Here is a 24,808-nt window from a genome sequence, read left to right on the forward strand (position 1 = left end):
GAACTTCTTTGAAACACAGCGCACTCTGAACACACCTATATAGGACACGTACATCTATACACAGGATCGATAATGTCATCAATATTCTTAAAATATGAATAATTGTTTTGGTAGTGTTGGGAAGGAAAAAAATTCCAACTTTATATTAAAGTCAGTCCGTAGCAGTCAGAGGTAAATGTTTATTGACTAGGTAGCTCATTTTAAAGGGTGGTATTTGACTTTATTCAAAAACACCACTTTGAAAATCTTTTAACTCACTGGAAACATTAGCAATATACTCGGGACTTTCTCTGACAAACACAAAGGAAATGTTAGCGATTCAATAGTGTTCCAAACTTTTTGAAGTCAGTTTTGAGGTATACTTAGAATTGCATTTTGTGTAGAAAGAAAGTAAAGGGAAAGTGAGAAGTACAGTTAGGGAGAGGCATCAAGACACAGCATCGTCTCCTTCGGTAACCCCGTCTGAGACTGCTGCATTTCGAAGGAGCCACCGTGTCTTTTCTCCGCTCTACCCTTTTTCCATGCATATCCCTTCGCTCTTACTTCATTCCTCTTACTCTCTATCTGACTCAATCCCTACATTTCTCAGAGTCAGCAAGATGATTTGGAGGAAGGTCACCTGACAGTTGTTTCTATGGGAACCAGGAATTGGGGATATTTCCCCCTCCTCCCTTTACTGCAGGACAGAGAAAAATACTGGGAAGGAATGGCAGAGGTTAAAGAAGGATACTGCTTATATGGCGTCAGCCATTTTGTATTGTCTGAGCCAAAATAAACTTTACTGATAACGTGCGCACTGAGACACAACCCCAGAACGGATGTGTGTTCTTTAAATCAAGATATACTGCAATAGTCAACAAACTGGAACACATGCTCAAGTTATTCCAATTCCAAAATTATTTGATTTATTAGGAAAACGCTTGGTTCTGGTTGTCTAAATAGAGACACACAGAAGAACGTTCTCATGTTTTTTTGTTTTGTTTTTTTTAATCTCTCTGTAGTGCATTGCTGCATTTTTGTTTTGTTTTGTACCCAGTGTTTTTTGTGCCACTGAAGAACACAGTTTGTAAGCAGATACACGTATTGAAGCTACGTCTTCTTGGACGCATAAGCTGTCTATTTCTCTACTGCCTATTCCCTTCATTTCTCTCTGAATAACAGTGTGTTGTATTCCTTCTTTCTCTGTAACTCTGTGGGATCATGTGATGGGACAGCCACGTTCTCAGCATGTTAATGTCAGGAACTGTTCTTGTGCTCTTTCAGTTATATTTAATCCATATAGCAAACTGCAGAATGGAACACAGACCGAGACTGAGTCGTGACTAGAGGCTGCCAGTCAGATTAATGTTAGTCTACTAAATTTCACGCCATTTCTATGTCAAACTCAAAAAGGTAAGAAAAGGAATGTTGGCTTGAAGTAGTAGTTTCTCCACCACTCAAGTGCCAACAAATAGACTGGCCAGAATCCCAGAAGACACAGACATCCCTGAATTGATGGATGACTTGTGTGATGAAGGTGGTTATGGCTGTGGTCCAACTGGCTTTAGGTTAATGGAGGCAATAGGACATTTTCTCTAATTGTCTTAAAAGGACTTTCATTGCCATGGATAGAACTTTGGAAGTGTCTGTCAACAAAAGGGACAACTGAAAAATAAATAATATGGTGTAGTAACGTACTACTAATTGCACTATTAACTGAGGCTACAGTTTCCATTGAAGGAAATAAAACCATCAGGAAGAGAAGCTGTCAGTTTTCTTTCTCCTCTCCAAACATTGCCTGGATTTTATGTCAGATGGGCTCCGTGTCCCACACTTTATCTAACTTTATTTCCCCTCATCCCCTCCAGAGCTTTCTAATTCTGACTTGCTTGCTCTCTTTCTCTCACAGATACACACCAGCAGCAAATTGTTAATTTTCTCCATGTAGCATGGCAAACATTGAAGGTGGGAAGAAATGTTTATGCTACTGAGCATGTTTAAGCGGTACTCGCAACGAAAACATGTCTGCATTCAAAGGCTGAGTCCATGGCATGAAACTCCCTCTGAAGAGTTATAGCCAGAATTTGAATGCATGAAAAATAGCTCTAAGTAATAAGATTTTATAATCTTTTAAGTGACCAATTTCTATGCGAATAATACCAAAAGATTTGTGCCCATTCAAACTTCCATCCTAAGTTTGTGCAACTGCTGCCTGACTGGTCAAGAATTCTGCAGTAAAGAAGGCGGGGTGCTTATCACTCTTGATTGGCTGCCTTCCAGCCTTCTTATGACGTGATTGGCCGGATAACAGGCCTCAGACCCAACACTAGTCTATCTCATTGGCAAAACGAGAGGGATGTGGGCGGATCCTGCCGGTGGCTCGTTTATGAACTTCGCAGGGTCGGGGCGGAACATCACTTACATCCACCGGCGCTTCTTCCATAGGGCGGAGTGGTGCGGAAGGAGGAGGGGGAGTATTGCGGCAGCAGGCGGCCTGGCGGAGGGAGACAAGATCTCGAAAAGCCGGAGCTGTGCGGTTCCTTAGTTTTGCCGGCTGAAGTGCGACGACAGCGGCGAAAGAAGTTAGCATCCTCGCTGGATGTATTGCCTATAAAATAATAGTAATAATAAATGTATTTTTAGATATAGCATAACCAAATAAAAGGCATTGTATTTTTCATATCAGCCTGCTAAGTACATAGCCTAGGAAAAAGAGAATAATTTAGCTATATTATTTATTTTTATATCATAACTAGAAAACTGACAGCGCCGCGCGAGCGAGTTAAAATTTCTTTTGAAAAGAGTTACGCTGAGTATAAGTTTTTTTTATTTTAATCTTTGCTTGTTTGTGACGCTTTTTAAAAGCACTCAATTCTGATACTATTTTAAGCTCCAGCTGACAGCTTTCGAGCGCTTCACCACCTGAGAGGAGCCGGCAAAAGTGCGCCGACATGGGGGTAAGACCGGCCGCGCTTCGTGCCCCTCACACCGACCGTCACCCGAAAGAGGAGTTCCGAGGTGACCGGCGGTGCGCGTGCGAGTCGAGATCCGCATTTTCATGATATTTTCATGCGGCGGACCTTAAATTGCAGTGTCATGTACTTTTTTTTACTGTGCAAATCCCGAGCGTCAGCGTGACATTCACTAGTCTAATGCGGATTTTGTTTTACCTTAGTGTTACAAGCTCTACGACAAAAACTGACGTGACTAATATGACATTTCCATTGCGGCGGTTTTTTTTTTTTTCTGTTTCATGGTTTGTAGTGAAAAACACACGAAACCAGTACTTAAGTTATAGTGATTCTTGATATAATATGTGTAGTAACTGAGACTAAAATGTTGACGCGGGAGATCATGCATACACACTGCGAGAATGCGCGTTGAAGAAGCAACTTGACAGTAATGTTAGGATGCAGGAAACTTGAAGGCTCGACGCTTACCGGCGTTTTCTGCAACTTGTCTGCAAAATGCAGAGCGCAGGCATGAGGCAAATGCACGAAATGTAACCAAGTCAGTGACACATCGCCTGTTGTGCGCGGTCTTTTCCCCGCTCATTACTAGGAATGCGATCCTTCATTTGTCCTTTATTTTCCTAGCGGTCCTCGCTGTGCAAGTTCTTCCTTTCATACCAGCAGTGACATTGGGAAGCGACGTTCCCGTGGCCTGATGGGGTGCGCGCGCGCGCGCGCGCGCGACGGCGCGGCTCGTGCGCCGGTGCGAGCGATGCGTCATAATGCGGTTAGAGGGACGGAGCGAGCCGCTGTCTTCGATCGTGACATAACCAGCGCGGCTAATCGTCCGCTGTGCATTTTTTTTCTGGTGGATTAACGTCTCTTTAACCATAACTGAATAATGACCCTTTTTTTTATTATTCTCATGACACAGGGAAAGTGCTATAACCATGTCCAGTGTACCTCAATCAATGCGTCGAGCGGATACCGTGTCCGGTCACCCGATAACCGGACACAGTCACACACTGCACTTCCACACAGTAATAAAAGTATAATCTGTATAGATGAGTTACATTAATAGTTACCGACTCTCTTCATGCCGGCTTTTGATAGCGTGTATGTTCAGTCATGGCATTATAATATAACAACGCGTCCTGATTTCGCCCATGCCATGATCGGATCCGTGTTTGTCTGCTGACTTGTGTGTTGCGTTTTACTATGTTTTTTATGCATTTTGTACTGTTTGTGTACATTGAATGATGTAAAGCTCACTTCGTGTTGGGGATCGAGTAAGGATACAGCCCGGGAAGTGCAGCGCGGGACAGTGTGGAAGTGTCGGTCGCACTTTTTTGGTGCGCGTTCTCATGCAGACCGGTTCTCTCTCACACACACACACACACACACACACACACACACACACACACACACACACACACAGAGCGACACGCGGCCTCGGTGCAGCCATTGCGGCAACGTGTGTGGACGTTCCATTCGCCTCGTGCTCTTGCTAGAAGGGCAGCAGTTCGACAAGGCTGAGGTGTCCCCCAACCCCCCCCCCCCGCCTTGCACGAGCAAGGGGAATCGCGCTCGAGTCGGCTACTGCGTCATTCAGTGGGAGGAGCTCGAGAAGTGGAAATTCCCGAGCAAAGCTGCCACGGGTTCTCGGAGACAAGGGGGCTGTGGAGAGACGAGGTCAGCTGCAGTGGAGGCTGCTGCTCCGAGAAGGGGAGGAAGCAGGAAATAGGCACATTTTGTCAGGAGAGGCCAAGCACTGTTACATGTAACTCTTACAGTCAAACATGCTTTTGCATATTTATAATAAATAGCTCGACATCACAGGCGATGCGCTGAGGGGCTGGTGCATTTGACAGCAGTGATGTAGTGTGGGAGGGGAACTTCTTGCTCAGTGAGGGGGACAAGCAGCTGGGTAGAAGCAAAGAGTTTGTTCTGTACTGCTTCACCTTCAGACAGGTGAGAGTGCGGGCGGGTAGGGATGGGGAGGTCCTGTGTCTGATATGCAGGTGTGCAGTGAAATGGATCGGAAGCAGGTGCGGAGCATTGTGGGGAGGCGGGAGGATCGCATTACAGGGCAACTGCTCACGCTCACGTTTCCATGCCGCGTTCATCACGTGCAGTTTGACCGGGCAGCACTTCGCTGAGGGGTGGCGCTGGGCCTGGTGGAGCCTATCAGTCCTGGGTTTTGCGGCAGAAGGGTAAAGGGTAGACGTGGTCTGGAGGCTGGAAACAGCTGCATGCGTAGTGCAGCGTAACTGGACCATGCAGATGTTGGACACAGAACAGGAGTAGGTAGTGTGGTAGAGCTGCTGCCTTTTTTCCTGAAGGGCCCGGGTTCAAATTGCACCTTTTGTTGTAGTAGCTTTGAGTGAGGTACTTGCCCTGATGTGTCCAGTCTCATTCACCCAGTTGTATAAATAGATAAATCGTTCTAAGTTGCTTTGTGGAAAAGTGTCATATAAGTAAATTAATGTACTGTAAATTAGCACAACCAGCCTCTCTGATTATTCACATCAGCCACGTGACTTTTACATGCTCATATATCACGTAGTCACTCTTGGTCACATGCATAAGAAAACAGCAGTTGTTTTTTCCTATGTGATGATTCAAGTGTCCCGTCCTGTGTGTGTCCCCTCCCCCTTCGGCCTTGCGCTCTGTGTTGCCAGGTAAGGCTCCGGCTCACCGCGACCCCGCTCGGGACAAGCGGTTGTTGACGATGGATAGATGATTCAAGTTGGTTTAGAACAGTACGAGTTAATACTTTAAACAATAAAACAAAGGCCTCAGTTTTTGTTCCATATCCTTTTTGTAATATATGCATTTTTGCCCCCCAAAAATAAGAGCCTGTAACATCGATTTCACCTACAGTGAGTGTGCGCTGTTCCCACAGTCGCTCCCTAGGTGGGCACCTGCTCTGCATGGAGCCAACCTCTCCACTCACCAAAGACATGCACTCCTCAAGGTCACAGCTGAGATATGGGTTGGTGACCAGGCAGGAGAGGCACACAGGGTCAGGGGACAAGATGGAGACAGAGAACATCATGTGCCATGCTGCATTTATCAGCTCTCCACAAATGCTTACATCATTCAAGAAGTGCTTGTTGTCCTCCCCTGTGCCCTTGCTGTGACAATGCAGATGTTTCACTGTCCTCTGGGAAGAGGTGGATAGTGAAGGCTGCAGAGGTGGCTTGCTTTTCAGTTTCTAATAGCAACCAAGATGGATCAAATGGCTTTCAGGATTTTTCCTATCTTAAGCAACATGCCAGCAGGTTTGGGGTGTGTCTATGTTTAAAGAGATTGCGAAATATGGCAGTACTGCTTGTGTGTTTTGTATTTGTGTAACTCTGGACAATCCAGGGACCTCAGACATCCTGACGGCAACACCCATCAACAGGAAGAGTTGACACTCAACCCCTTCCGTTTCACTGCGGCACACACAGGACATGTAGCACAGGCACACAGAGTTCTATCAGTCTCCTCCAAAACAGAGACTGGGCTTGTAGCACAGGCAGGGCTGTGTTGTGGTCCTGTCAACACACTTTAGGTAACACGCGCAAAGCTGTGTTCCATTGCTACACATATGCAGGTAACACAGGAGAGGTGCAGACAAACACAGCAGCTGGGGTGAAGGGATCAGTGGAGGGAAGGATGGACAGATGGATGGGGGTAGGGAAGACAAGGGGGTAATGCTATAAGATGGGATTTTACTAATTTTTTCACCATACATAAAGGATGGGAGAAGAGATTCAGGACAGGAGAGTTTTTTTTTTTTTTTTTTTTTTGTTCTGTTTTCAGTGCATTTCTATTTTTAAGAAAGGGGTTTGTGAGTGAGCCTGCTATGACATTGATGAAGTGGGTGAGCAAGTTAAAAAGGAGTGCATTGCTGTGTTGGTGTCATCAGCAGCAGGTCATTGGTCAAGTGTGGTCTTCTGGTTCAGAATTCCAGCGCTAATTAGAGGGTGTGGGGGTCGTTTCTTTGCATGCTGATGCCTGACTCCAAGGTTTCCAGCTCTCTGTGTTTTCACACCCCTGCCGTTACCACTGTTTGGGTGCCTTTTTACCCATGTTTCCAGTTGGTGACCATAAGTGTGAAGGACTGCAGCAGGCTGTGCAATGTAGTGTTCAGTGGGTTAATCCTGCCTGGCCATGATCAGGCATCGTTAATTCCCTCTTAACCCCATCTGTGGTCCTGTTTCACCCCTGAAACCCATCCCCCTACAACTCCCTGTGTCTCACGGTGCCCTGGACCGCCACACGCTACGGTACACCCCAAAGTGGTATTTACTTCCACTTTCTTCCCACTGTGGGGGCTAGATTTTTTTCCTGGCTGGCCTATGGTCTCTGTGGAGGCCATGCTCATGGCACATGTAAGAGTGGACCACCATGTTCAGATGTGCAGAGTAGAAACCTCCATTAAAGAGCATTGCTTGCTCTCTATGTAAATGGCAAAAGAATATGAGTCACAGAGTCTCTGCAGTAATGTTAGAGCCCCAGTGAAAGGGCCCTTCTAATGACATTGGGAGCGCATTGCTAACTATACACCTAATCAGTATGACAGTAGATATATTTTAGTACAAATGTAGATAACTGTAAGAAACACATTGTTTTATTAAATTGTACTCTCATCAGTTTGTATGAAACAGATGGCACTTTCCTGCATCCCATAATCATAGAGATTAGTAAAGATTAACACACATAGTCGGTGATTGCCAGAAGTGCCCATTGAAAAATGTAAGTTGTGAGTGTTATCGTCTGACTCTCTAAATGCGGCTCCTCACTTTGGTGAGAGGGAACCGCCATATAAAGCAGGGGAGAACTAAAAGCTGCAAAAAAACAGTATTTTTTTCTGCTGCTTTGGTTGGCTGCTGGCACTTCCACTTTCATCGACCACTGTGAGGTCGCCTGCCGAGAAGTTGAGAAAACGGGGAACATGTACGCCTGGTAGCAGTTGTGTGGTCACTGGCTCAGACGTTGGACACTCCTGTCTTGAACACACCCTTGAACACCTAATTCCATGGTTTACATTTACATTCTACATTTATTCATTTAGTAGATGCTTTTTTCCAAAGCGAAGGACGTCTCATAGAAAATACAATGTGTGCATTACATTAGCAGAGACACGTAGTTGCAGACGCGGGATTCTTGTACAGTTAGTTTCTTTCCACCATATGAACCAATGTTCATCACACGAGTAGCTGCATAAAACTCAGAATATCGATGATTCCTGATCACCATCCTGCTACTTTTTTTTTTGGAGATACACAAACATTTACATACATTACAGGAGTAACTGTAAAGGTTTATCTGGGCATGATCATAAAGTTATGGTGCAAGAACATTTTCACCTTACGTGAACTTAAGAGATCACAGGTGAAGTGAGTCTGGAAGAGATGAGTTTTAAGACCCGTTTTTAATGTGGACAGAGATTCAGCAGTTCTGAGTGAGAGGGGGAGGCCGTTCCACCACAACGGAGCCAGAATCGATAGTCTCCATTCTTACCTTTTGTGTGTGGGACCACCAAGCGGACAGATGTGGAAGAGCGTAGGAGTCTGGTTGGCGTGTAGTGAATGATCAAGTCTTATAGATACTGTACCTGGGAGCAGTTCTATTGATGCATTTGTAGGACATAACCTGGGTCTTAAATTTGATCCGGACAGCTATCGGAAGCCAGTGCAGAGAGACAAGGAGGGGAGATACATGGGAACGCTTTGGCAAGTCAAACACAACTCGGACAGCAGTGTTTCGTATCAGCTGCAGAGGTTTGGTGGCAGTATCGGGAAGGCCAGACAGGAGAGAGTTGCAGTAGTCCAGACGGGATGTCACCATGGCCTGGACAAGTAAGGTGGACAAGTTTCCACCTTTGCTTGACGTGTCCTGAGGTATCAGCTGCTGTATTTTGCCGCAGTGTGTTCTGTCCTCTCTGCAAATGCTTACAGATTACCAAAGCTGCCACCCCCCCCCCCCCCCCCCCCCCCATCTGGCTTTGGGAGTTTCTGCTTTCATTTCCGGCCCTTTTGCTCCTTACCCAGCTCGATTGTCAGCCTACATTCCACCACACTTGGGTTCACTTACAAATTCGCTTCATTGTGGGCACAGGCCAGACTGGGAGCAGCAGCTAGGAGCAGCCAGTGTATCCACTGAGTCCAGTTACATCGTCATCTATTATTTGCGACTGAGGGCTGAGGGCTGGACAAAGGAGATCGCATGACAGGCACCTTCCAGCTAAAAGAAAGAGTGAAACTGGCAGTGTCTTTCCCCAAGCCCTCTTCCTCCACTCCTTACCCTCCTCCCTCCTCCTAGTGGCATCTGTATAGCCTGTGGTCACGTGTTGTGCCCAGTCAGCTCTCTCCACTTGCTGTATCCAACAGGACAGTTTTGCATGTCTGAGCTTTTCCCCGATCCTGCAGCAGTCCTTCTGTGGCAGTGCACCGTGGTGTCCACCTGCAGCAGTAGCACTTCTGCACGGAGGCATGCTGCAGTGCGGCATCGCAATAAAGGGCAAGACAGAGCAGAGCTTTAACCCTGGCGAAAAGTGCAGATTTACCGTGTCTCGGAGGCTCTCCCAGCTCACCGGACACCGGATGGCCTGCAGTAACATGTCGGCACGTATCCCTCCAAAGTCACTCCTGCATCTGTAATTCCAGACAGGCATCTCAGTCCCTGCTTAGTGCCGAGAACATAATATCATTACCTTTCGGAAGAGAACACGTGGCAGAATTGAGCCCGCCACTTGAAGGTGCACAGCCGCACACACGAATGAACACATTTGTGATGCCCATGCCTGGTGGCAGTTGTACGTTTGAGGAGAGCTCTCATGAACTCGCATCAGTACGCTCTCAGAAGCCTTGTGCCTGTCTCAGTTTCTGATCCTGCTAATATGTCAGAGCCGCAAGCGTATTGCTACCCACCCATCAAGTCACAGATCTTAAGTACGTTCGTGGGACACGCCACAGTTCTAAGGGTGCATGGGGTCACAGACTGACAGCACAGTCCTTTCAGGACTGTCCACCCCAGAATGTATCTCATGGAGTTTCATACTTGGTGAAACCAGGTAGACATCTGCCATGACAGCACGGACACATAAAAAGTGCAGATCACAGCTCAGCATGGCTTGGTGTCACCCAAGTATCTGGCCAGTTAAGGTACACCTAAGTGAGTGTCCCCTGGAGCCTCATCCTTTATTAATGGGAAGAGGCCACATGAGTGATCTTCCTGTCAGTATGTTGAAAGCAGGCTGTCAGCTTCAAGCTCCATGGCACCTTCCTGAAGGAACTGTTGGATATATGTGACCCTGTGTGGCAGGTAGGAGACAGACAAGGTGCTGGAGGTGCACCACCCTGTGTGGTTTAGGACTACAGTGTGAGAGGCCAAAGCTCCAGGATGACAGAGGCATTATGGCATGGTGCAGTCTGGAGAATGGCAGCTTGGGAGTGGGGAAAGTGATCAAGCGCTTAATTCAACTGCTGCTAATGAGACAATCAGGGTAGACAGAAAACAGGAAACGGTCAATATATAATTATCAGTGTAGGATCACTGCGGCAACCAGGCTCTCTCTCTCTTATCCATAGCCAGACCTCTCATTCCATCAGCTTCTTTTCCCCTCTCCTCTCCAGCTCCTCCACTGCTCCCTGTGTGGAGTTTTCGTCAGATATTACATCTCCGTCCCTCTTCTTTTCGTTTCCTTGTGTTGATGAGGTGAAGCAGGAGTGCGTGCGGTTGTGTGTTGGTGTGTTGTCGACAGTGCCGATATGTGCCCTCTAACACGTTTGCTCACTGGCACGCTGAGTGGAGCTCCACATTCCTGCCAGATGTGACTTACAGCTGCATTTTTGAGGACTATGCAACGTACCCGCTCCACAAAACACAGACACATAACAGGACATGTGCTGGAATGGGCAGCACTTCATGCACACGCAAGCAGTCGTGATCCAGAGCTTGCTGCTGCATAACAAGGCGGATTTCATTCCAAAGAATGACTGCGCTCGGTGTAAATACGCGCCAGTAGAAATCGATATGTGACTCGGCTATATGTACAATTAATCGTGGTGGGTACATGGCCTTATATTGATCTTGTTACACAGATTTACTCCTAAAACAACGAGAGCAACACCATTAGTAAGTGAAAATATTATATTTCTCTGGGACAGTTTTATGGCCGCATCGAATCCATTACCACAAAACAATCGGAGTGAAATGCGAATAGTAGGTGGTGGTGCTACCATCACGTGCTTTGAGTCTGAACGTCTTCCCGGGATTGCATGCAAACTCTCTGTTCTTATGAGTGGACGAGATGTTTTCGCTGTAGTCGACGTGGTCCTCTTCCTTTGTGATTGCTTATCACGCACAGGCAGGTGAACCAGTTCAGCTGCTGACTGCAGCAGACCAGCCACATGTTGCCCTAGTCCAGGATTCTGCAGTCCAGTACAGTGTGTTGCTGCTGCTGCAGACACTGCAACATGTTGCCCCATTGTGTTCTTTTAAATGTTTTCTCTAATGTGTGTGTTGATTTGTATAAGAGCTGTGGCTCGGCCTTTCAGATTGCGCTGTCACCCCTCCCCCAACTGTGTGAGTCATGCATGGTTTGTCTTGCGTCACTCAGTTGCTTGTGTGCTTCTGGGTTGGTCCCACATTAAGGCTCCAGGGCACGGACAGTGTGTGCTCTAGAGCAATGCCTGTTGACTGTAAGAGGTGGAATGCGTAAAAATTTCCACAAGGTGTGGAGCAGCAAGTTTGTGCTGAGCTTTCAGCTTTTGAACTTCGAGGTCCCACCCTCCTGTCAATAACAGGTTGCGGCATTTGTGAGTGCGTCTGTTTGTGTCAAACTGTGGGGTCTGTGCCAATATTGCAGGTCTGAGCCAGTCTGTCTTACCTATCACCCTGGTCCAGATCCGTATCGTGGAGCACAATGGGTCATGTGTCAGGGACCATGTTTGGGTCTCAGCAATTCACAGTGCTTTCCTCCATCTGCCTCTACATGAAAAGAGCTGCGATCGAGCAGGGTGAGCCTCCCCCGGTCTGTGCCTGGTCCTAAATGCGCAGCTGAGACCAACCCAAGGAAGGAACAGTTCTTTCCTGGGGCACTTAGCAACACAGATTTGAGTCCAGAACTTTTTCACACACTCATGGGGGCAATGTGACCTCATCTTTCCCTGACAATCTTCCATCCTTGTTGGGATTTCCACGCAGGCACCCAAACACTATGCCTCTGGACCCCATTCAGACTCAATATTGATTTGAACCTTGGAACATGTAGTCCAGTGCAGATCATACCTTCCATCACCATGGCATCCCTGAGGAGATGTGGCCACACGATTGGCATTAAAGGAGCTCTTGAGTGATGCAGAGACACTGGTGAAGCGCCGAGAGTGGCAGAGGAGAGGAAATGCAAGCAATATACTCACATGGACACTCTTTACATACTAGTGTTGCGAGAGAGGGATCAGCATCAAACAGTTGTCCCCGATGTCTGACTGTACATGTGTCAAGGTGGCCTTATATCAGAGACAGTGCAACAACATTATGTCAAAAGGAAAACCAGAAAAAGAGGATCTAAACAACTGAAGAGTCTCAAGTCAGACTGAACACTTTTTGTGTTAGTGGTTGGGTGGGACCAGACCACACCGTACTGGTTGGTGTTGCTGTAGAAAAAAGAAATGGCTCTTAACTCACTCCTCTCATTCTTTCTCTTTCTCTCTCTCTCTCTCGCTCTCTGTCTAAAGTATGGAAGATCAGACAGCTACCGCGTGGCCACCACGCAGGACAAGGACGATAAGGACTCCCCTAAGAAGAAGAACAAGGGAAAGGATCTGGATGACCTGAAGAAGGAAGTTCCACTGGTAAAATTCCACTCTGTCTAAAGAGTCTAGTTCACATTGCCTCACAGCAGTGGAGAAACACACACACACACACACACACACACACACACACACACACACACACACACACACACACACACACACACACACACACACACACACACACACACTTTCTGAACCGGTTGTCCCATACGGGGTCGTAGGGAACCGAAGCCTAACCCGGCAACTTAGGGCGTAGGGCTGAAGGGAGAGGGGACACACCCAGGGTGGGACACCAGTGTGTCACAAGGCACCCCAAGCAGGATTCAAACCCCAGACCCACCAGAGATCAGGACCCGGTCCAACCTACTGTGCCACCGCACCCCGCCCCCCCGGTGTGGGAACAGGTTATTTTAATATTATTTTGTTTCTGTAATTCATATCTGCTGTTTGTCAGTGTTGATAATCAGTAAGAGGGACAGCTGGTAGTGGTTAGAGTTGCTGCCTTTGGACCCAAAGGTCATAGGTTCAAATCCCACCTCCAGTTAATGTACATAAGACTTACCCTAAATTGCTCCAGCAAAATTACCCAGCTGTGTGAATAGTGTGTAGCTTAACATTGTAAATTGCTTTGGAGAAAAGCATCAGCTACATTACTTCATTTAGCTGATGCTTATCTCCAAAGCGACTTCCAATGAACTCTATGTAGTGTCGTTAGTCCAAACACCTTATTCACCGCGGTGACTTACACTGCTAGATACACTACTTACACTGGGTCACTCATCCATACATCAGTGAAACACACTCTCTCTGTTACTCACACGCTATGGGTAAACCTCACCAGCATGTCTTTGGACTGTGGGAGGAAACCCACACAGACACGGGGAGAACATGCAAACTCCACACAGACTGAGCAGAGGATCGAACCCACATCCTCTTGTACCACCCAGGTGCTGTGAGACAACAGCGCTACTTGTTGTACCACCCAGCTAAATGAATGAGCCTGTCACAAAAGGCAGCTGAGCCAAACTGTGGGTACAGAGTGACTTCTGTTTCCCCCTCAGACAGAGCACAAGATGTCTGTGGAAGAAGTGTGCCGGAAGTATAACACCGACATCGTCCAGGTCAGCTGAACCCTGTGTGTGTGATGTGTGTGTGGAAGGGCTGCGCCGCTGCCGTTGGCCACCAGGGGGCAGGACACCCAGAAATGTGCTCTAGATGATGACTGAACTTACTTGCTTCTGTCTCCATAGTTCACATGGTGTGCACTTTGCTTTTATTGAATTATGGTGAGACTGAAGCTGTATAACAGCGTTTTAAAAATAGATGTAGCTCACAGTGCACTTCCAGTAGATTCCTTCTCCAGAGCTTTGACCTACTCTATTACTTAATGATTTTTAGAGGCCTTGATGTACATATTGCCCCTCCACCTCTCTGTCGTCCCCAGGGCCTGACCAATGCTAGGGCAGCAGAGTACCTGCTTCGGGACGGGCCCAATGCACTCACCCCTCCACCCACAACCCCAGAATGGGTCAAGTTCTGCCGCCAGCTCTTTGGGGGCTTCTCCATCCTGCTGTGGATTGGGGCCATCCTCTGCTTCCTGGCTTACGCCATCCAAGCTGCCACGGAGGATGAGCCATCTAGGGATAACGTGAGTGTGTGACCTGACTTCGCCCACCTTTTAAATACTGGGCTTAAAATCAATTTACTGCAGGTTCACTTGCAAGATGCTGCAGATCCAAGGGATGCGAATATCTGCACTGTGTTTTATTTAATTCATCCTCAACTTCTTATGCCTTCCACCCCTCCTGGGGCATAGGCTGCCAACAAGGGTACTCCATGTATCCCTGAGAGCTAAGATCTCATGAAGTTTCCTTGTTGACATTTCTGTAGCTGCATGACTTCAAATTGTTACAACAGTAATAACCAATAATAACACTGCAGAAAATGAATATCACGTATAAGTGAAATGTATCGCTGTTTTAATACAAAAAAAAGAATTTGCATACCACTGCAGTTTTTTAGACATGCGAAATGTTGGTATTACTCAATACACAATTTACCCAACTTTTAGAGTGTCAAAAAATTAAGGGGAAAGTCCTGACAGATTCCTCTCTGCTCTCCATCCCTCAGCTCTACCTAGGTATTGTTCTGTCTGCTGTTGTCATCATCACCGGCTGCTTCTCCTACTTTCAAGAGGCCAAGAGCTCAAAAATCATGGAGTCTTTCAAGAACATGGTGCCGCAGGTATTGAAAAGACTCTTCCAGCAGCCGTTCCTACACTTGTCCTCCCTCTTGGATCCTGACCCTGGAGTTTAGACCCTGTTCTTTTTAAACAGCATCTTCATATGTGGACAGTAGAGAATTCCAGTGTCCACTTTTTGATGAGAGTTATAAAGCTGATGCACTACTTGATTGTTGTCGGAGTTGCAAACATTGATATGATACTGTAGTTGAAACACACTGTGTGCGTGAAATTCCCTGTACAGCAAGCCCTGGTGATTCGAGAGGGAGAGAAGATGCAGATTAATGCCGAAGACGTGGTGGCTGGAGACCTGGTGGAGGTGAAGGGAGGAGACAGGATCCCTGCTGACCTCCGGATTGTTTCGTCTCACGGCTGCAAGGTGAGCACCTTTTCACAAGGTACCAGTATCCACACACGCAGCACACACATGTTCCATGGCCTTCTATGGGTACTTATACAGTCAGCCATTCACAGTTCCAACTTTCTGTCCCATCCATTTACTCTTGCATACACTGACGTGTGTGAGCTTTGCACATGTTGCCCTGGCCTTAAAACACACACATTTCTGCACTTATCAAGTGACCACTCCCTGCGTTTGCAGTTTTTTGCTGTGTCTTCTCCATGTGACTTTGATCCACATTGTCAAGTGCTCCAGCTCAGTTGCAATGGAACGTCTTGCCTGGGGGCTGTCTTTCCAATAGGTGGACAACTCCTCGTTGACTGGTGAATCAGAACCCCAGACCCGGTCACCTGACTGTACACATGACAACCCGCTGGAGACACGCAACATTGCTTTCTTCTCCACCAACTGTGTGGAAGGTAGGGCTGCCTTACACATAGAGGCTCAGCAACGTTTGACAAATTCGGTCACGCGGACTTTCCTTGCCTTGCATCATCTTGGCTATATTTGCTATACATTTGATTCATATTTTGTAAGAAGGCTTCCATCATTCGTCAACAGCTAATTTGGCAGCATTTTATATTTAAAAATTCTTTGTAGAAATTTAAGAGGAGGGTTTGTGGAAAGGTGCTGGGTTTTTAGTGCTTGGAGAAGTCAGCAGTGTCCATTAGGGGGCAGTATGTGCACACATTCAGCTGTTTGCTCTCTGAGGGTCTGTGGAAACAACGTGACATTGGAAACAGTGCGTTAATGGGACATCACTGCAAGGCTTAATTGCGCCGCTTTTTCTGTTACAGTTAGGTGTTCCCTAGCAACCCAGCACTTCCCTTAATGGTGTTTTTGTTTTGCCATCTGTCTTTTGTTATTCTTAACTATCTGCTGCTCTGTCGTTTTCTATGGAAAATCTCTGCACTCTTCTGTAGGTACGGCACGTGGCATTGTCATCTGCACCGGTGACCGCACAGTCATGGGCCGCATTGCCTCCCTGACCTCAGGACTGGAGACCGGCAAGACCCCCATCGCCAAGGAGATCGAGCACTTCATCCACCTGATCACGGGTGTGGCTGTCTTCCTGGGTGTCACCTTCTTCATCCTGTCCATCGTGCTGGGCTACACCTGGCTCGAGGCTGTCATCTTCCTCATCGGTATCATTGTGGCAAACGTACCTGAAGGGCTGCTGGCTACTGTCACTGTGAGTGTCTGTGTGGGTCACTCGTTCTCTCTCTCTCTCTCTCTCTCTCTCGCTCTCGCTCTCGCTCTCTCTATCTGTGGATGTATATGTTTTTCTCATTGCCTGTGTTGGTGGCGCAGTGAATAGTTCTGTTGTCGTATAGCAGCTTGATGGTGCGAGAAGACATGAGTTCAATTTCTGCTCAATCTGTGTCGAGTTTGCATGTTCTCCCTGTGTTCGTGTGGCTTTCCTCCAAGTAATCTTGTTTCCTCATACATTTGAAGTGACATACAGTTCAGGTGAATTGGTGACTCTAAACTGGAAGTGTGTTACATTGCTCTGGTGTATATATGAGTGATTGTACTGTAGTGTGTCTACCATTGTAAGACACCTTAGATGGACAGCGTCAGCTAAATAGAACATAGTATTCATTGGCAGTCACTTTAAAGAAAGTATCTGCTAAATGAACAAATGTACTGTAAATATCTGTGGCTATCTGTCTCTTATCTTCTTTGTCTAAACAACTGTCTGATTTACCTGTATTCCTGTTATCTTTATCAGTTTTCCTCACGTCTTTGTGGTCTCTTTATAGCATAACTCTGTTATTCTGTGAGGACAAAACTAATGAAATACCAGAGGCACCCCACCTCACTTGTATGCCGGTTGTATGTCAGTTAGTTAGTATGCTAACTAGCCTTCCCACGGACCCCCACACCACCTCTCTCCATCCCCCTCTTCCTCCTCAGGTGTGTCTGACCCTCACAGCGAAGCGCATGGCCCGCAAGAACTGTTTGGTGAAAAACTTAGAGGCTGTGGAGACTCTGGGTTCCACTTCGACCATCTGCTCAGACAAGACTGGCACCCTGACCCAGAACCGCATGACTGTGGCCCACATGTGGTTCGACAACCAGATTCATGAGGCTGACACCACTGAGGACCAGTCTGGTGAGGGAGAGTGAAAGAAAATTTGCAGACAGGATGTATGATGATGGTACAAATGAGAAGTTGGGTAATGAGTCATATAGTAAAGCTCTTGGTGGAGAAGTTCACAGTTTCTGAAGAAAAAATATGCCAATAAAAAGAAGGAACTAGTCTTAAAGATGGATTCTCACACTCTTCACTTCTTGGGCTTTCCAGGTACCTCCTTTGACAAGAGCTCCGTCACCTGGATGGCACTGGCACGGGTCGCTTCCCTCTGCAACCGGGCCGTATTCAAGGCTGGCCAGGAGTCCATGCCCATTCTCAAACGGGAAGTGGCGGGAGACGCGTCTGAGTCGGCCCTGCTCAAGTGCATAGAGTTGTCCTGCGGTTCTGTCAAGACCATTAGGGATAAGAACAAGAAGGTGGCTGAGATCCCTTTCAATTCCACCAACAAGTACCAGGTGAATGAACTGCTCCTGTCGAACCATATAGGGAACATAAGGCCCACTTGCACAACACCTGAGTCAGCCTTTGCACAAACCTCGGAGTAGTGTACCGACACGCAGATGTTTTGCTTTTATTGTCCATGTTAAATACTGCTCTTGTCCCAGGGATCTCTATTCCCATTGTCCTGCTCACACTGTCATTGAAGCTCATTGCTGTGCAGCATTGCGGTGAAATGGAGACACGGCACTGTAACCTGCTGAGAACTTTCCATGTGAACCCCACTGTTTTCCCCCTCCAACTAGCTCTCTGTGCATGAGACAGAGGATCCCAATGACAACCGCTATCTGTTAGTGATGAAGGGTGCCCCCGAGCGTATCCTGGACCGCTGCAGCACCATCATGTTGCAGGGAAAGGAACAGCCCATGGATGATGAACTCAGAGAGGCTTTTCAGAATGCCTACTTGGAACTGGGTGGCCTCGGGGAGAGAGTGCTGGGTGAGTGTGCTTGGAGTAGGCCCGAGGCCACTGGAGCTACAGGAAAGTGCGAGAGGACAACGTGCAAGTAGCAAAAAAGCATACATTTGTTGAGAATGCTGAGAATGGCTGGTAGTGATACGTAGTACGAGACGTACTGGGAAGGACCATTGTGGCCTTATTTGCAGAGTAATTCACACACTTTAAGCAGAGGAAAACAACCCTAAATATGAGTGAAAGAGATTTGTTTTGTCAGTCTGCCTTTGGCAGTTGGCACTTCCCTAATAGATCTCATTCTACCAGGTTTCTGCCATTTGCTGTTGCCGGAGGACCAATACCCCAAAGGCTTTGCCTTTGACACGGACGATGTCAACTTCCAGACAGACAACTTGTGCTTTGTGGGTCTTATGTCCATGATTGACCCACCCCGTGCTGCTGTGCCCGATGCTGTGGGCAAGTGCCGGTCTGCTGGTATCAAAGTCATCATGGTTACTGGGGACCACCCCATCACTGCCAAGGCCATTGCCAAGGGTGTGGGCATTATCTCCGAGGGCAATGAGACAGTGGAGGACATCGCTGCCAGACTCAATATCCCCGTCAGCCAAGTCAACCCCAGGTAAGAGGCTGAGGCAAATGCAAGCACACACAGATAGTACTGATCACACGGTAGATTCTGACTGTCACATTTTTAGTGCCTGTGTATGAACCATAAGTAACAAACTGTCATGAAGAATACATTGCAGTAGACGATATGTCATGACTGTCACAGGCCTCATGGTATCACACACAATCAGCGTAGCTCTGCTTGGGTACTGAGGTCTTCAAAAGCACATTATGCTCACATTTCGTCTTGTGCGTGTTTGTTTTGTGCCTATATCAGAGATGCCAAGGCCTGTGTGATCCACGGAACAGACCTCAAGGACTTGAGCCAAGAGCAGATGGATGAGGTGCTGAGAAACCACACGGAAATCGTCTTTGCCAGGACCTCCCCACAGCAGAAGCTGATCATTGTGGAGGGCTGTCAGAGACAGGTGAAACCCCTGCGGACCCCTCCTTGCCCTCCTTGCCTGCACTCCTATCTCTGTCATCTCTCTGAGTACCGGAGCTCACAAACCCTCTTCGCTGTCTTCTCTCAGGGTGCCATCGTGGCTGTAACAGGGGATGGTGTCAATGATTCACCCGCACTAAAGAAGGCTGACATCGGTGTTGCCATGGGTATCTCCGGCTCTGACGTATCAAAGCAGGCTGCTGACATGATCCTGCTGGATGACAACTTTGCCTCTATTGTGACTGGTGTGGAAGAAGGTGAGAAGTGATAGAACAAATGATGGGACTGTAAAGTAGCTGTGATACGTTGTGGGGGACTTTGGAATCATTGATTCGAACTGTTTTGTCAATACAGGTCGTCTGATTTTTGACAACCTGAAGAAGTCCATTGCGTACACACTGACCAGCAACATCCCTGAGATCACGCCTTTCCTCTTGTTCATCATTGTCAACATACCCCTGCCTTTGGGCACAATCACCATCCTGTGTATTGATCTGGGAACTGACATGGTAAGAGTGAAAGCAGACTCACAGACGCTCAGAAATCTTTATAGTACAGAATACATGCTGCATAGACAGCATACGCTTACATTTACATTTGTTCATTTAATAGATGCTTTTACTCCAAAGTGATGTATGACTCAGAGTTAACTAAAGTGCATTTCACGGCAGAAAGAGTTGTGTACACAAAAATAAAATGGTTATAAGAGATATATTTGTGACCATTCTTAAATGAAGGAAGGGATTCAGCAGTTCTGAGGGAAGGACATAGCTCATTGCGCCATACAAGGGACTTTTGATTTTGGATCCTTTGTCGGTGGGACCAATGAGTGGGGAAGTGTGTTTTTGCTGGGGTGTATACACAGACAGAACCTCCCACACCTCAGAATTCAAATCTAAATTCAGTCTTAGATCTACGTGGACATGCCAGATGTTTGCTGCTTGTCATAAAACCTTTCCACCTCTGCTTCTTCCAGGTGCCAGCTATTTCCCTGGCCTATGAGGCAGCTGAGAGTGACATCATGAAGAGGCAGCCCAGGAACCCACGTGTAGACAAGCTGGTGAATGAGAGGCTCATCAGCATTGCCTATGGACAGATTGGTGTGTACAGCACTTGTGTCCCTTTCTTAGCCAAAGCAGTAATGATATTCAAACACCACAACCTGGACTGTTAAATAGAAAACCTTATGATAGAGAAAGAAAGCTAAACGGTTTAATTTTGAGGAGGAGGCATGTTGAGAGAGGGTGGCAGGTGGCATCATGGTTGGAGCAGCTGCCTTTGGCTCCTAAGGACCGGTTTGAGCCCAGCCTATGGCTGTAGTGCCCTTGAGCAAGGTGCTTGTCTTGCAGTTGCTCCCCTACCTTCGCCCAGCTGTGTGCCTGGGTACCTAGTTGCACCCTTGCGATGGGCTGGTATCCTGTCCAGGGTGCGCCCCCCACCGCTTCAGCCTTGCTCTCAATGTCTCCGGAATAGGCTCCGGCTCGCCGCGACCCCGCTCGGGACAAAGTGGTTGTTGAAGCTGGTTGGTTAGCTTGTTGAGAATGACATTTTTCCAGAGGTGATATAGCATTATTTGTGTTTCTCTGTCATCCTACTGTGTTGCAGGTATGATCCAGGCTCTTGGTGGCTTCTTCAGCTACTTTGTGATTTTGGCTGAGAACGGCTTCCTGCCCTCTGTGTTGGTGGGCATCCGCCTCAGGTGGGACGACCGCTCCGTAAATGACCTGGAGGACAGCTATGGGCAGCAGTGGGTAAGTGCTGTTTCCTTCCTCTGTCCTTCGGTCGCTCTTAGCCCAGAGTCCCTTTACTGATGCCAGCCTCCCCCTCATCGACTACAGACCTACGAACAGAGGAAGATTGTGGAGTTCACCTGCCACACGGCCTTCTTCGTCAGCATCGTCGTGGTGCAGTGGGCTGATGTCATCATCTGCAAGACAAGACGCAACTCTGTGTTCCAGCAGGGCATGAAGTGAGTCCCGCAGTCCTCGTGAGTGTGTGTCTGCAGCTGACACACCGAGTCTCTGGTCTCCATCTGTACTTTTCCAGCTGTGCACGTTGCAGTCCTATTGTTCCCGTGTCAAAGTGCTGCTGTCCTGTATGACTGTTTGGGTGTCACTGACTGCTCAAAATGTTGGTTTGTTTTTTTTTTTTTTTTTTTCTTTTCTTACCAGGAATAAGATCCTGATCTTTGGCCTGTTTGAGGAGACAGCCCTGGCTGCCTTCCTCTCATACTGCCCAGGCATGGATGTAGCGCTCAGGATGTACCCCTTAAAGTGAGTAACCCAGGAAAGAACTTGGGTGGCAGACTCCCAAGAGGTCAGATAGGCCCAAGAGGCTGGATGAGGAGAGTGTGGTGTAATAGAGAGATGAGGACAGGGAATAGCACTGTATATGAGAGACCTTTACAGTCAAGGTTCCTCCTACTTTTGTTTGAAAGATATGTTCTTTTCAAAGAGGTTTAATAGTACTTTGCTTTTATGGTCTGCCTCTTTACTCACAGGACCTGTGTATAAATGTGTGTCTCTCTCTCGCTCAACAGGCCAAGCTGGTGGTTCTGTGCGTTTCCATACAGCTTCCTCATCTTTGTATACGATGAGATCCGAAAACTCCTCTTGCGTAGGAACCCTGGTGGTAAGTGACTTTCTGACTCAGAAATTAATTGTTTATTGAACGGCAGTGTTTTCAGAGTCACGGCGACACCTACACTCACCAGTGCTGCACCACTTGAACATTAATCTAAACCTGTGCAGGCTGCAGGTCTCCTGACCTAAAGTCTGGGATTTGTATTTGCCCCCATGTCTGGAGAATTTCACCTTTTGTAAGCATGTAATTTCCAGTAAACAAGTGATCAAATGTTTCATAACAATGGACATGAGACAGATCTGCTATGCAAAATGAGACAAGGGGATGTCCGGACCATCGACAATGTTTTCTTTTTTTCTCTCTTCCTACAGGTTGGGTGGAAAAGGAAACATACTATTGATCAAAGAAATCCTTCTTCACCCATCTCCCTACTCCCTGTCCCGCTTCTCCCCAAGCTGTTCACTCCACCTTTCATCATACTCCTTCAGTAGAGGAAAAAAAAAAAAACACACTGGGACACCAGTAACAGTCCCAGATAACGTCCCCACAGCTAACCCCCCATTCCTTACTCAGATTCAGAGGTCAGCGACAGAGGAGAAGGGGCTACTGTCTCCTCTGTCTGTTCTTGCCCAAAGACTACATCAGAGCACCTTCTACGAGTACTGTTGTAATGTTGACTTACCCACCTGTTACAGTATTGTTCATCTGGGTGAGCTGCTGCGTACACAAATCCGTATATCTGCACATGGCAGCTGTGGTCAATTCAAGAGTGTGAGCCATGATTTAGTTTTTCCATTACCCCCATCACTTGGCTCCTCCTCCAACACTTCAACCCCTGCCCACCATACCTCTGGCTTCCTCTTATCCAGTCCCATGTTGGTAAACAATCCTGCTGGTTCAAAGAATTGCCCCTTTGACATCAGTAAAACAGTACTGCTTGCCTTTGGCCACAAGAGGAAGTATAGTAACGGTCTTTCTCTCTTAGTTTTTCTGCCTCTTTCCCAATTTGGCCATAGTTAGGTTGTTTTTTATATATATATATATATATATAAAGTGGGGAGCTGAGTGATTTTACTAATTATTATTTATAGAGGGAGGGGTGTCTTAGAACTGCTTTTATTCATATAGATATTGATAAAGCACACCTTTTTCCCCATCCCTGTGAGTCCCTGTCTGCGTGCACTGTGTGAACCATCGTCCTAGTTAATATTCCTACTCCCCCCCCCCCCCCGCAAAAAAGAAAAATCATCTTTCTGTGTGTTCTAGGAAAAGTCCTGTTTAAAACATGTAAAAGAGGAAACGACAAGAAGAACAAAACTAACAAGTGAGAAGCAACAACAAAGATATCAATAAAAAGAAGGACCTTTCTTTCATTTGTTTGATTTCATTCATATTTCTTGTTGGGTTTTAGAAAGCCACCACAAGTGGATGATGAAAAAAGAACTTAAAAACTACTGTTATTACTACTGCTGCTACTGATGATGTTGATGAAGGACAAGAAGCTGATAGCAATATTGATACATCCTCTCTGAAATCCTGTACAGGGGCTTCACAGGGCAGCAGCTTTCGTCTGTTTGTGTCCACAAGAAGGTCTTGGAAGTTAAAGATGACAACAGTATAAAACGTAACAGAAAGACAACAAAACTAACACCAATAAAACATTTAGAACATTTAATACAACCCACTACTGTCTGTGTGTCTTTATACCGTGGATTCTCTCGAGTTTTATGTAGCTCTCTACGAAGCTATAAATTGCTGCTCGTTCCTTCCACTCTGTGTTGTGCTCAGCCTGTCGGCAATTAACCAGCATCCCTGACACCACCCTCAACATGACAGCTTTCCTTCTCCTTCCTGAGATGTACTAAGTACACGATCCCCCTAACCTCTGCTGACTTATTATAATGATAAGGATTCATTAAAAAATTGGTGTGCTACACCGCAATTCAAGTACCTTGAGTTAAAAATAAAAACCACGAAAATACTCATCCTACATAAAGCACGAACTCCGCAAATCAAAATCCGTAGAGCTTTTGCTGTCCGCCTCTTACTTGCTGTGCTAAAATAAGCAATGTTCTGGTACAATTACAAGGCTGAGCTAAATAGAGCTGTCTTGACAGTACATATTCTTCAAAAGTATAAAATTGGAAAAGAAGCCTGAACTCCACACATTCCCCACCACACTTAACACCCCTTTGTCCCACATTTCCAGCAGACAACCTGCTACCCCACACAGCAGCAGCAAAGCACTACAGGGGCACATATAGATTTTCATTAGTTCTCCTCTCTGAGGTCTACTATTTGGAAAGAATGTCTCACCGATGACCTTGTGATGGCCTACATGCTGAGGAGCACAGTACAGACAGTACATGCAGGGGTCATTAATTTTGTGGAAATTCATATTTAGAAATGATACATACACACGAGCATTTCAGGGCTGAGCGAACAGCTATTCTGTCGCCTCCACATGAAGTAAAGTACACAATCACCTCCACACACCTCCCTCAGCAGCTCTCCCTGCAGCACTCATTAACTCTCCCGCGAGGTTCCCCTTCCATCTCGCTGCAATGCGCCTCTCTCCTTCCATTACCCCCAAATAAAAGAATATCGATCGCTTGCTTTTGCTGCAGTGTGTATGTGCGTGTGTATGTGTTCTCCAAGGTTGTTTCCTAGGCAACAGAGAATGGGGATAAATTGGGTGTTGTCATGGTGCCTGGGTCACTGGGGTCAGACAGAGTAGGGGAGGAGGCAGAGATGCCTCTGTGACAGGGTGTTTGACAAAA

The 24,808-nt window shown here is 46.9% G+C and overlaps 1 protein-coding gene across 1 annotated transcript; it reads left to right on the top strand.

Moving 5' to 3' along the window:
* Positions 1-2,479: 2,479 nt before the first annotated feature.
* Positions 2,480-23,401, top strand: atp1a3b (ATPase Na+/K+ transporting subunit alpha 3b). Its single transcript, XM_018732016.2, has 22 exons — positions 2,480-2,561; positions 2,870-2,936; positions 12,665-12,781; positions 13,804-13,863; positions 14,187-14,390; positions 14,873-14,986; positions 15,229-15,363; positions 15,686-15,803; positions 16,308-16,576; positions 17,302-17,500; positions 17,693-17,937; positions 18,226-18,418; positions 18,701-19,013; positions 19,278-19,428; positions 19,534-19,702; positions 19,800-19,954; positions 20,422-20,545; positions 21,051-21,196; positions 21,284-21,414; positions 21,617-21,718; positions 21,985-22,076; positions 22,400-23,401. Exons 2-22 carry the CDS (start codon positions 2,931-2,933, stop codon positions 22,426-22,428), a joined length of 3,072 nt encoding a protein of 1,023 aa, XP_018587532.2. The 5' UTR covers positions 2,480-2,561; positions 2,870-2,930; the 3' UTR covers positions 22,429-23,401.
* The last annotated feature ends 1,407 nt before the right edge of the window (positions 23,402-24,808 follow it).

Source organism: Scleropages formosus, chromosome 18 (genome assembly GCF_900964775.1).
Source record: "Scleropages formosus chromosome 18, fSclFor1.1, whole genome shotgun sequence".
NCBI classification, from domain to species: Eukaryota; Metazoa; Chordata; class Actinopteri; order Osteoglossiformes; family Osteoglossidae; genus Scleropages; species Scleropages formosus.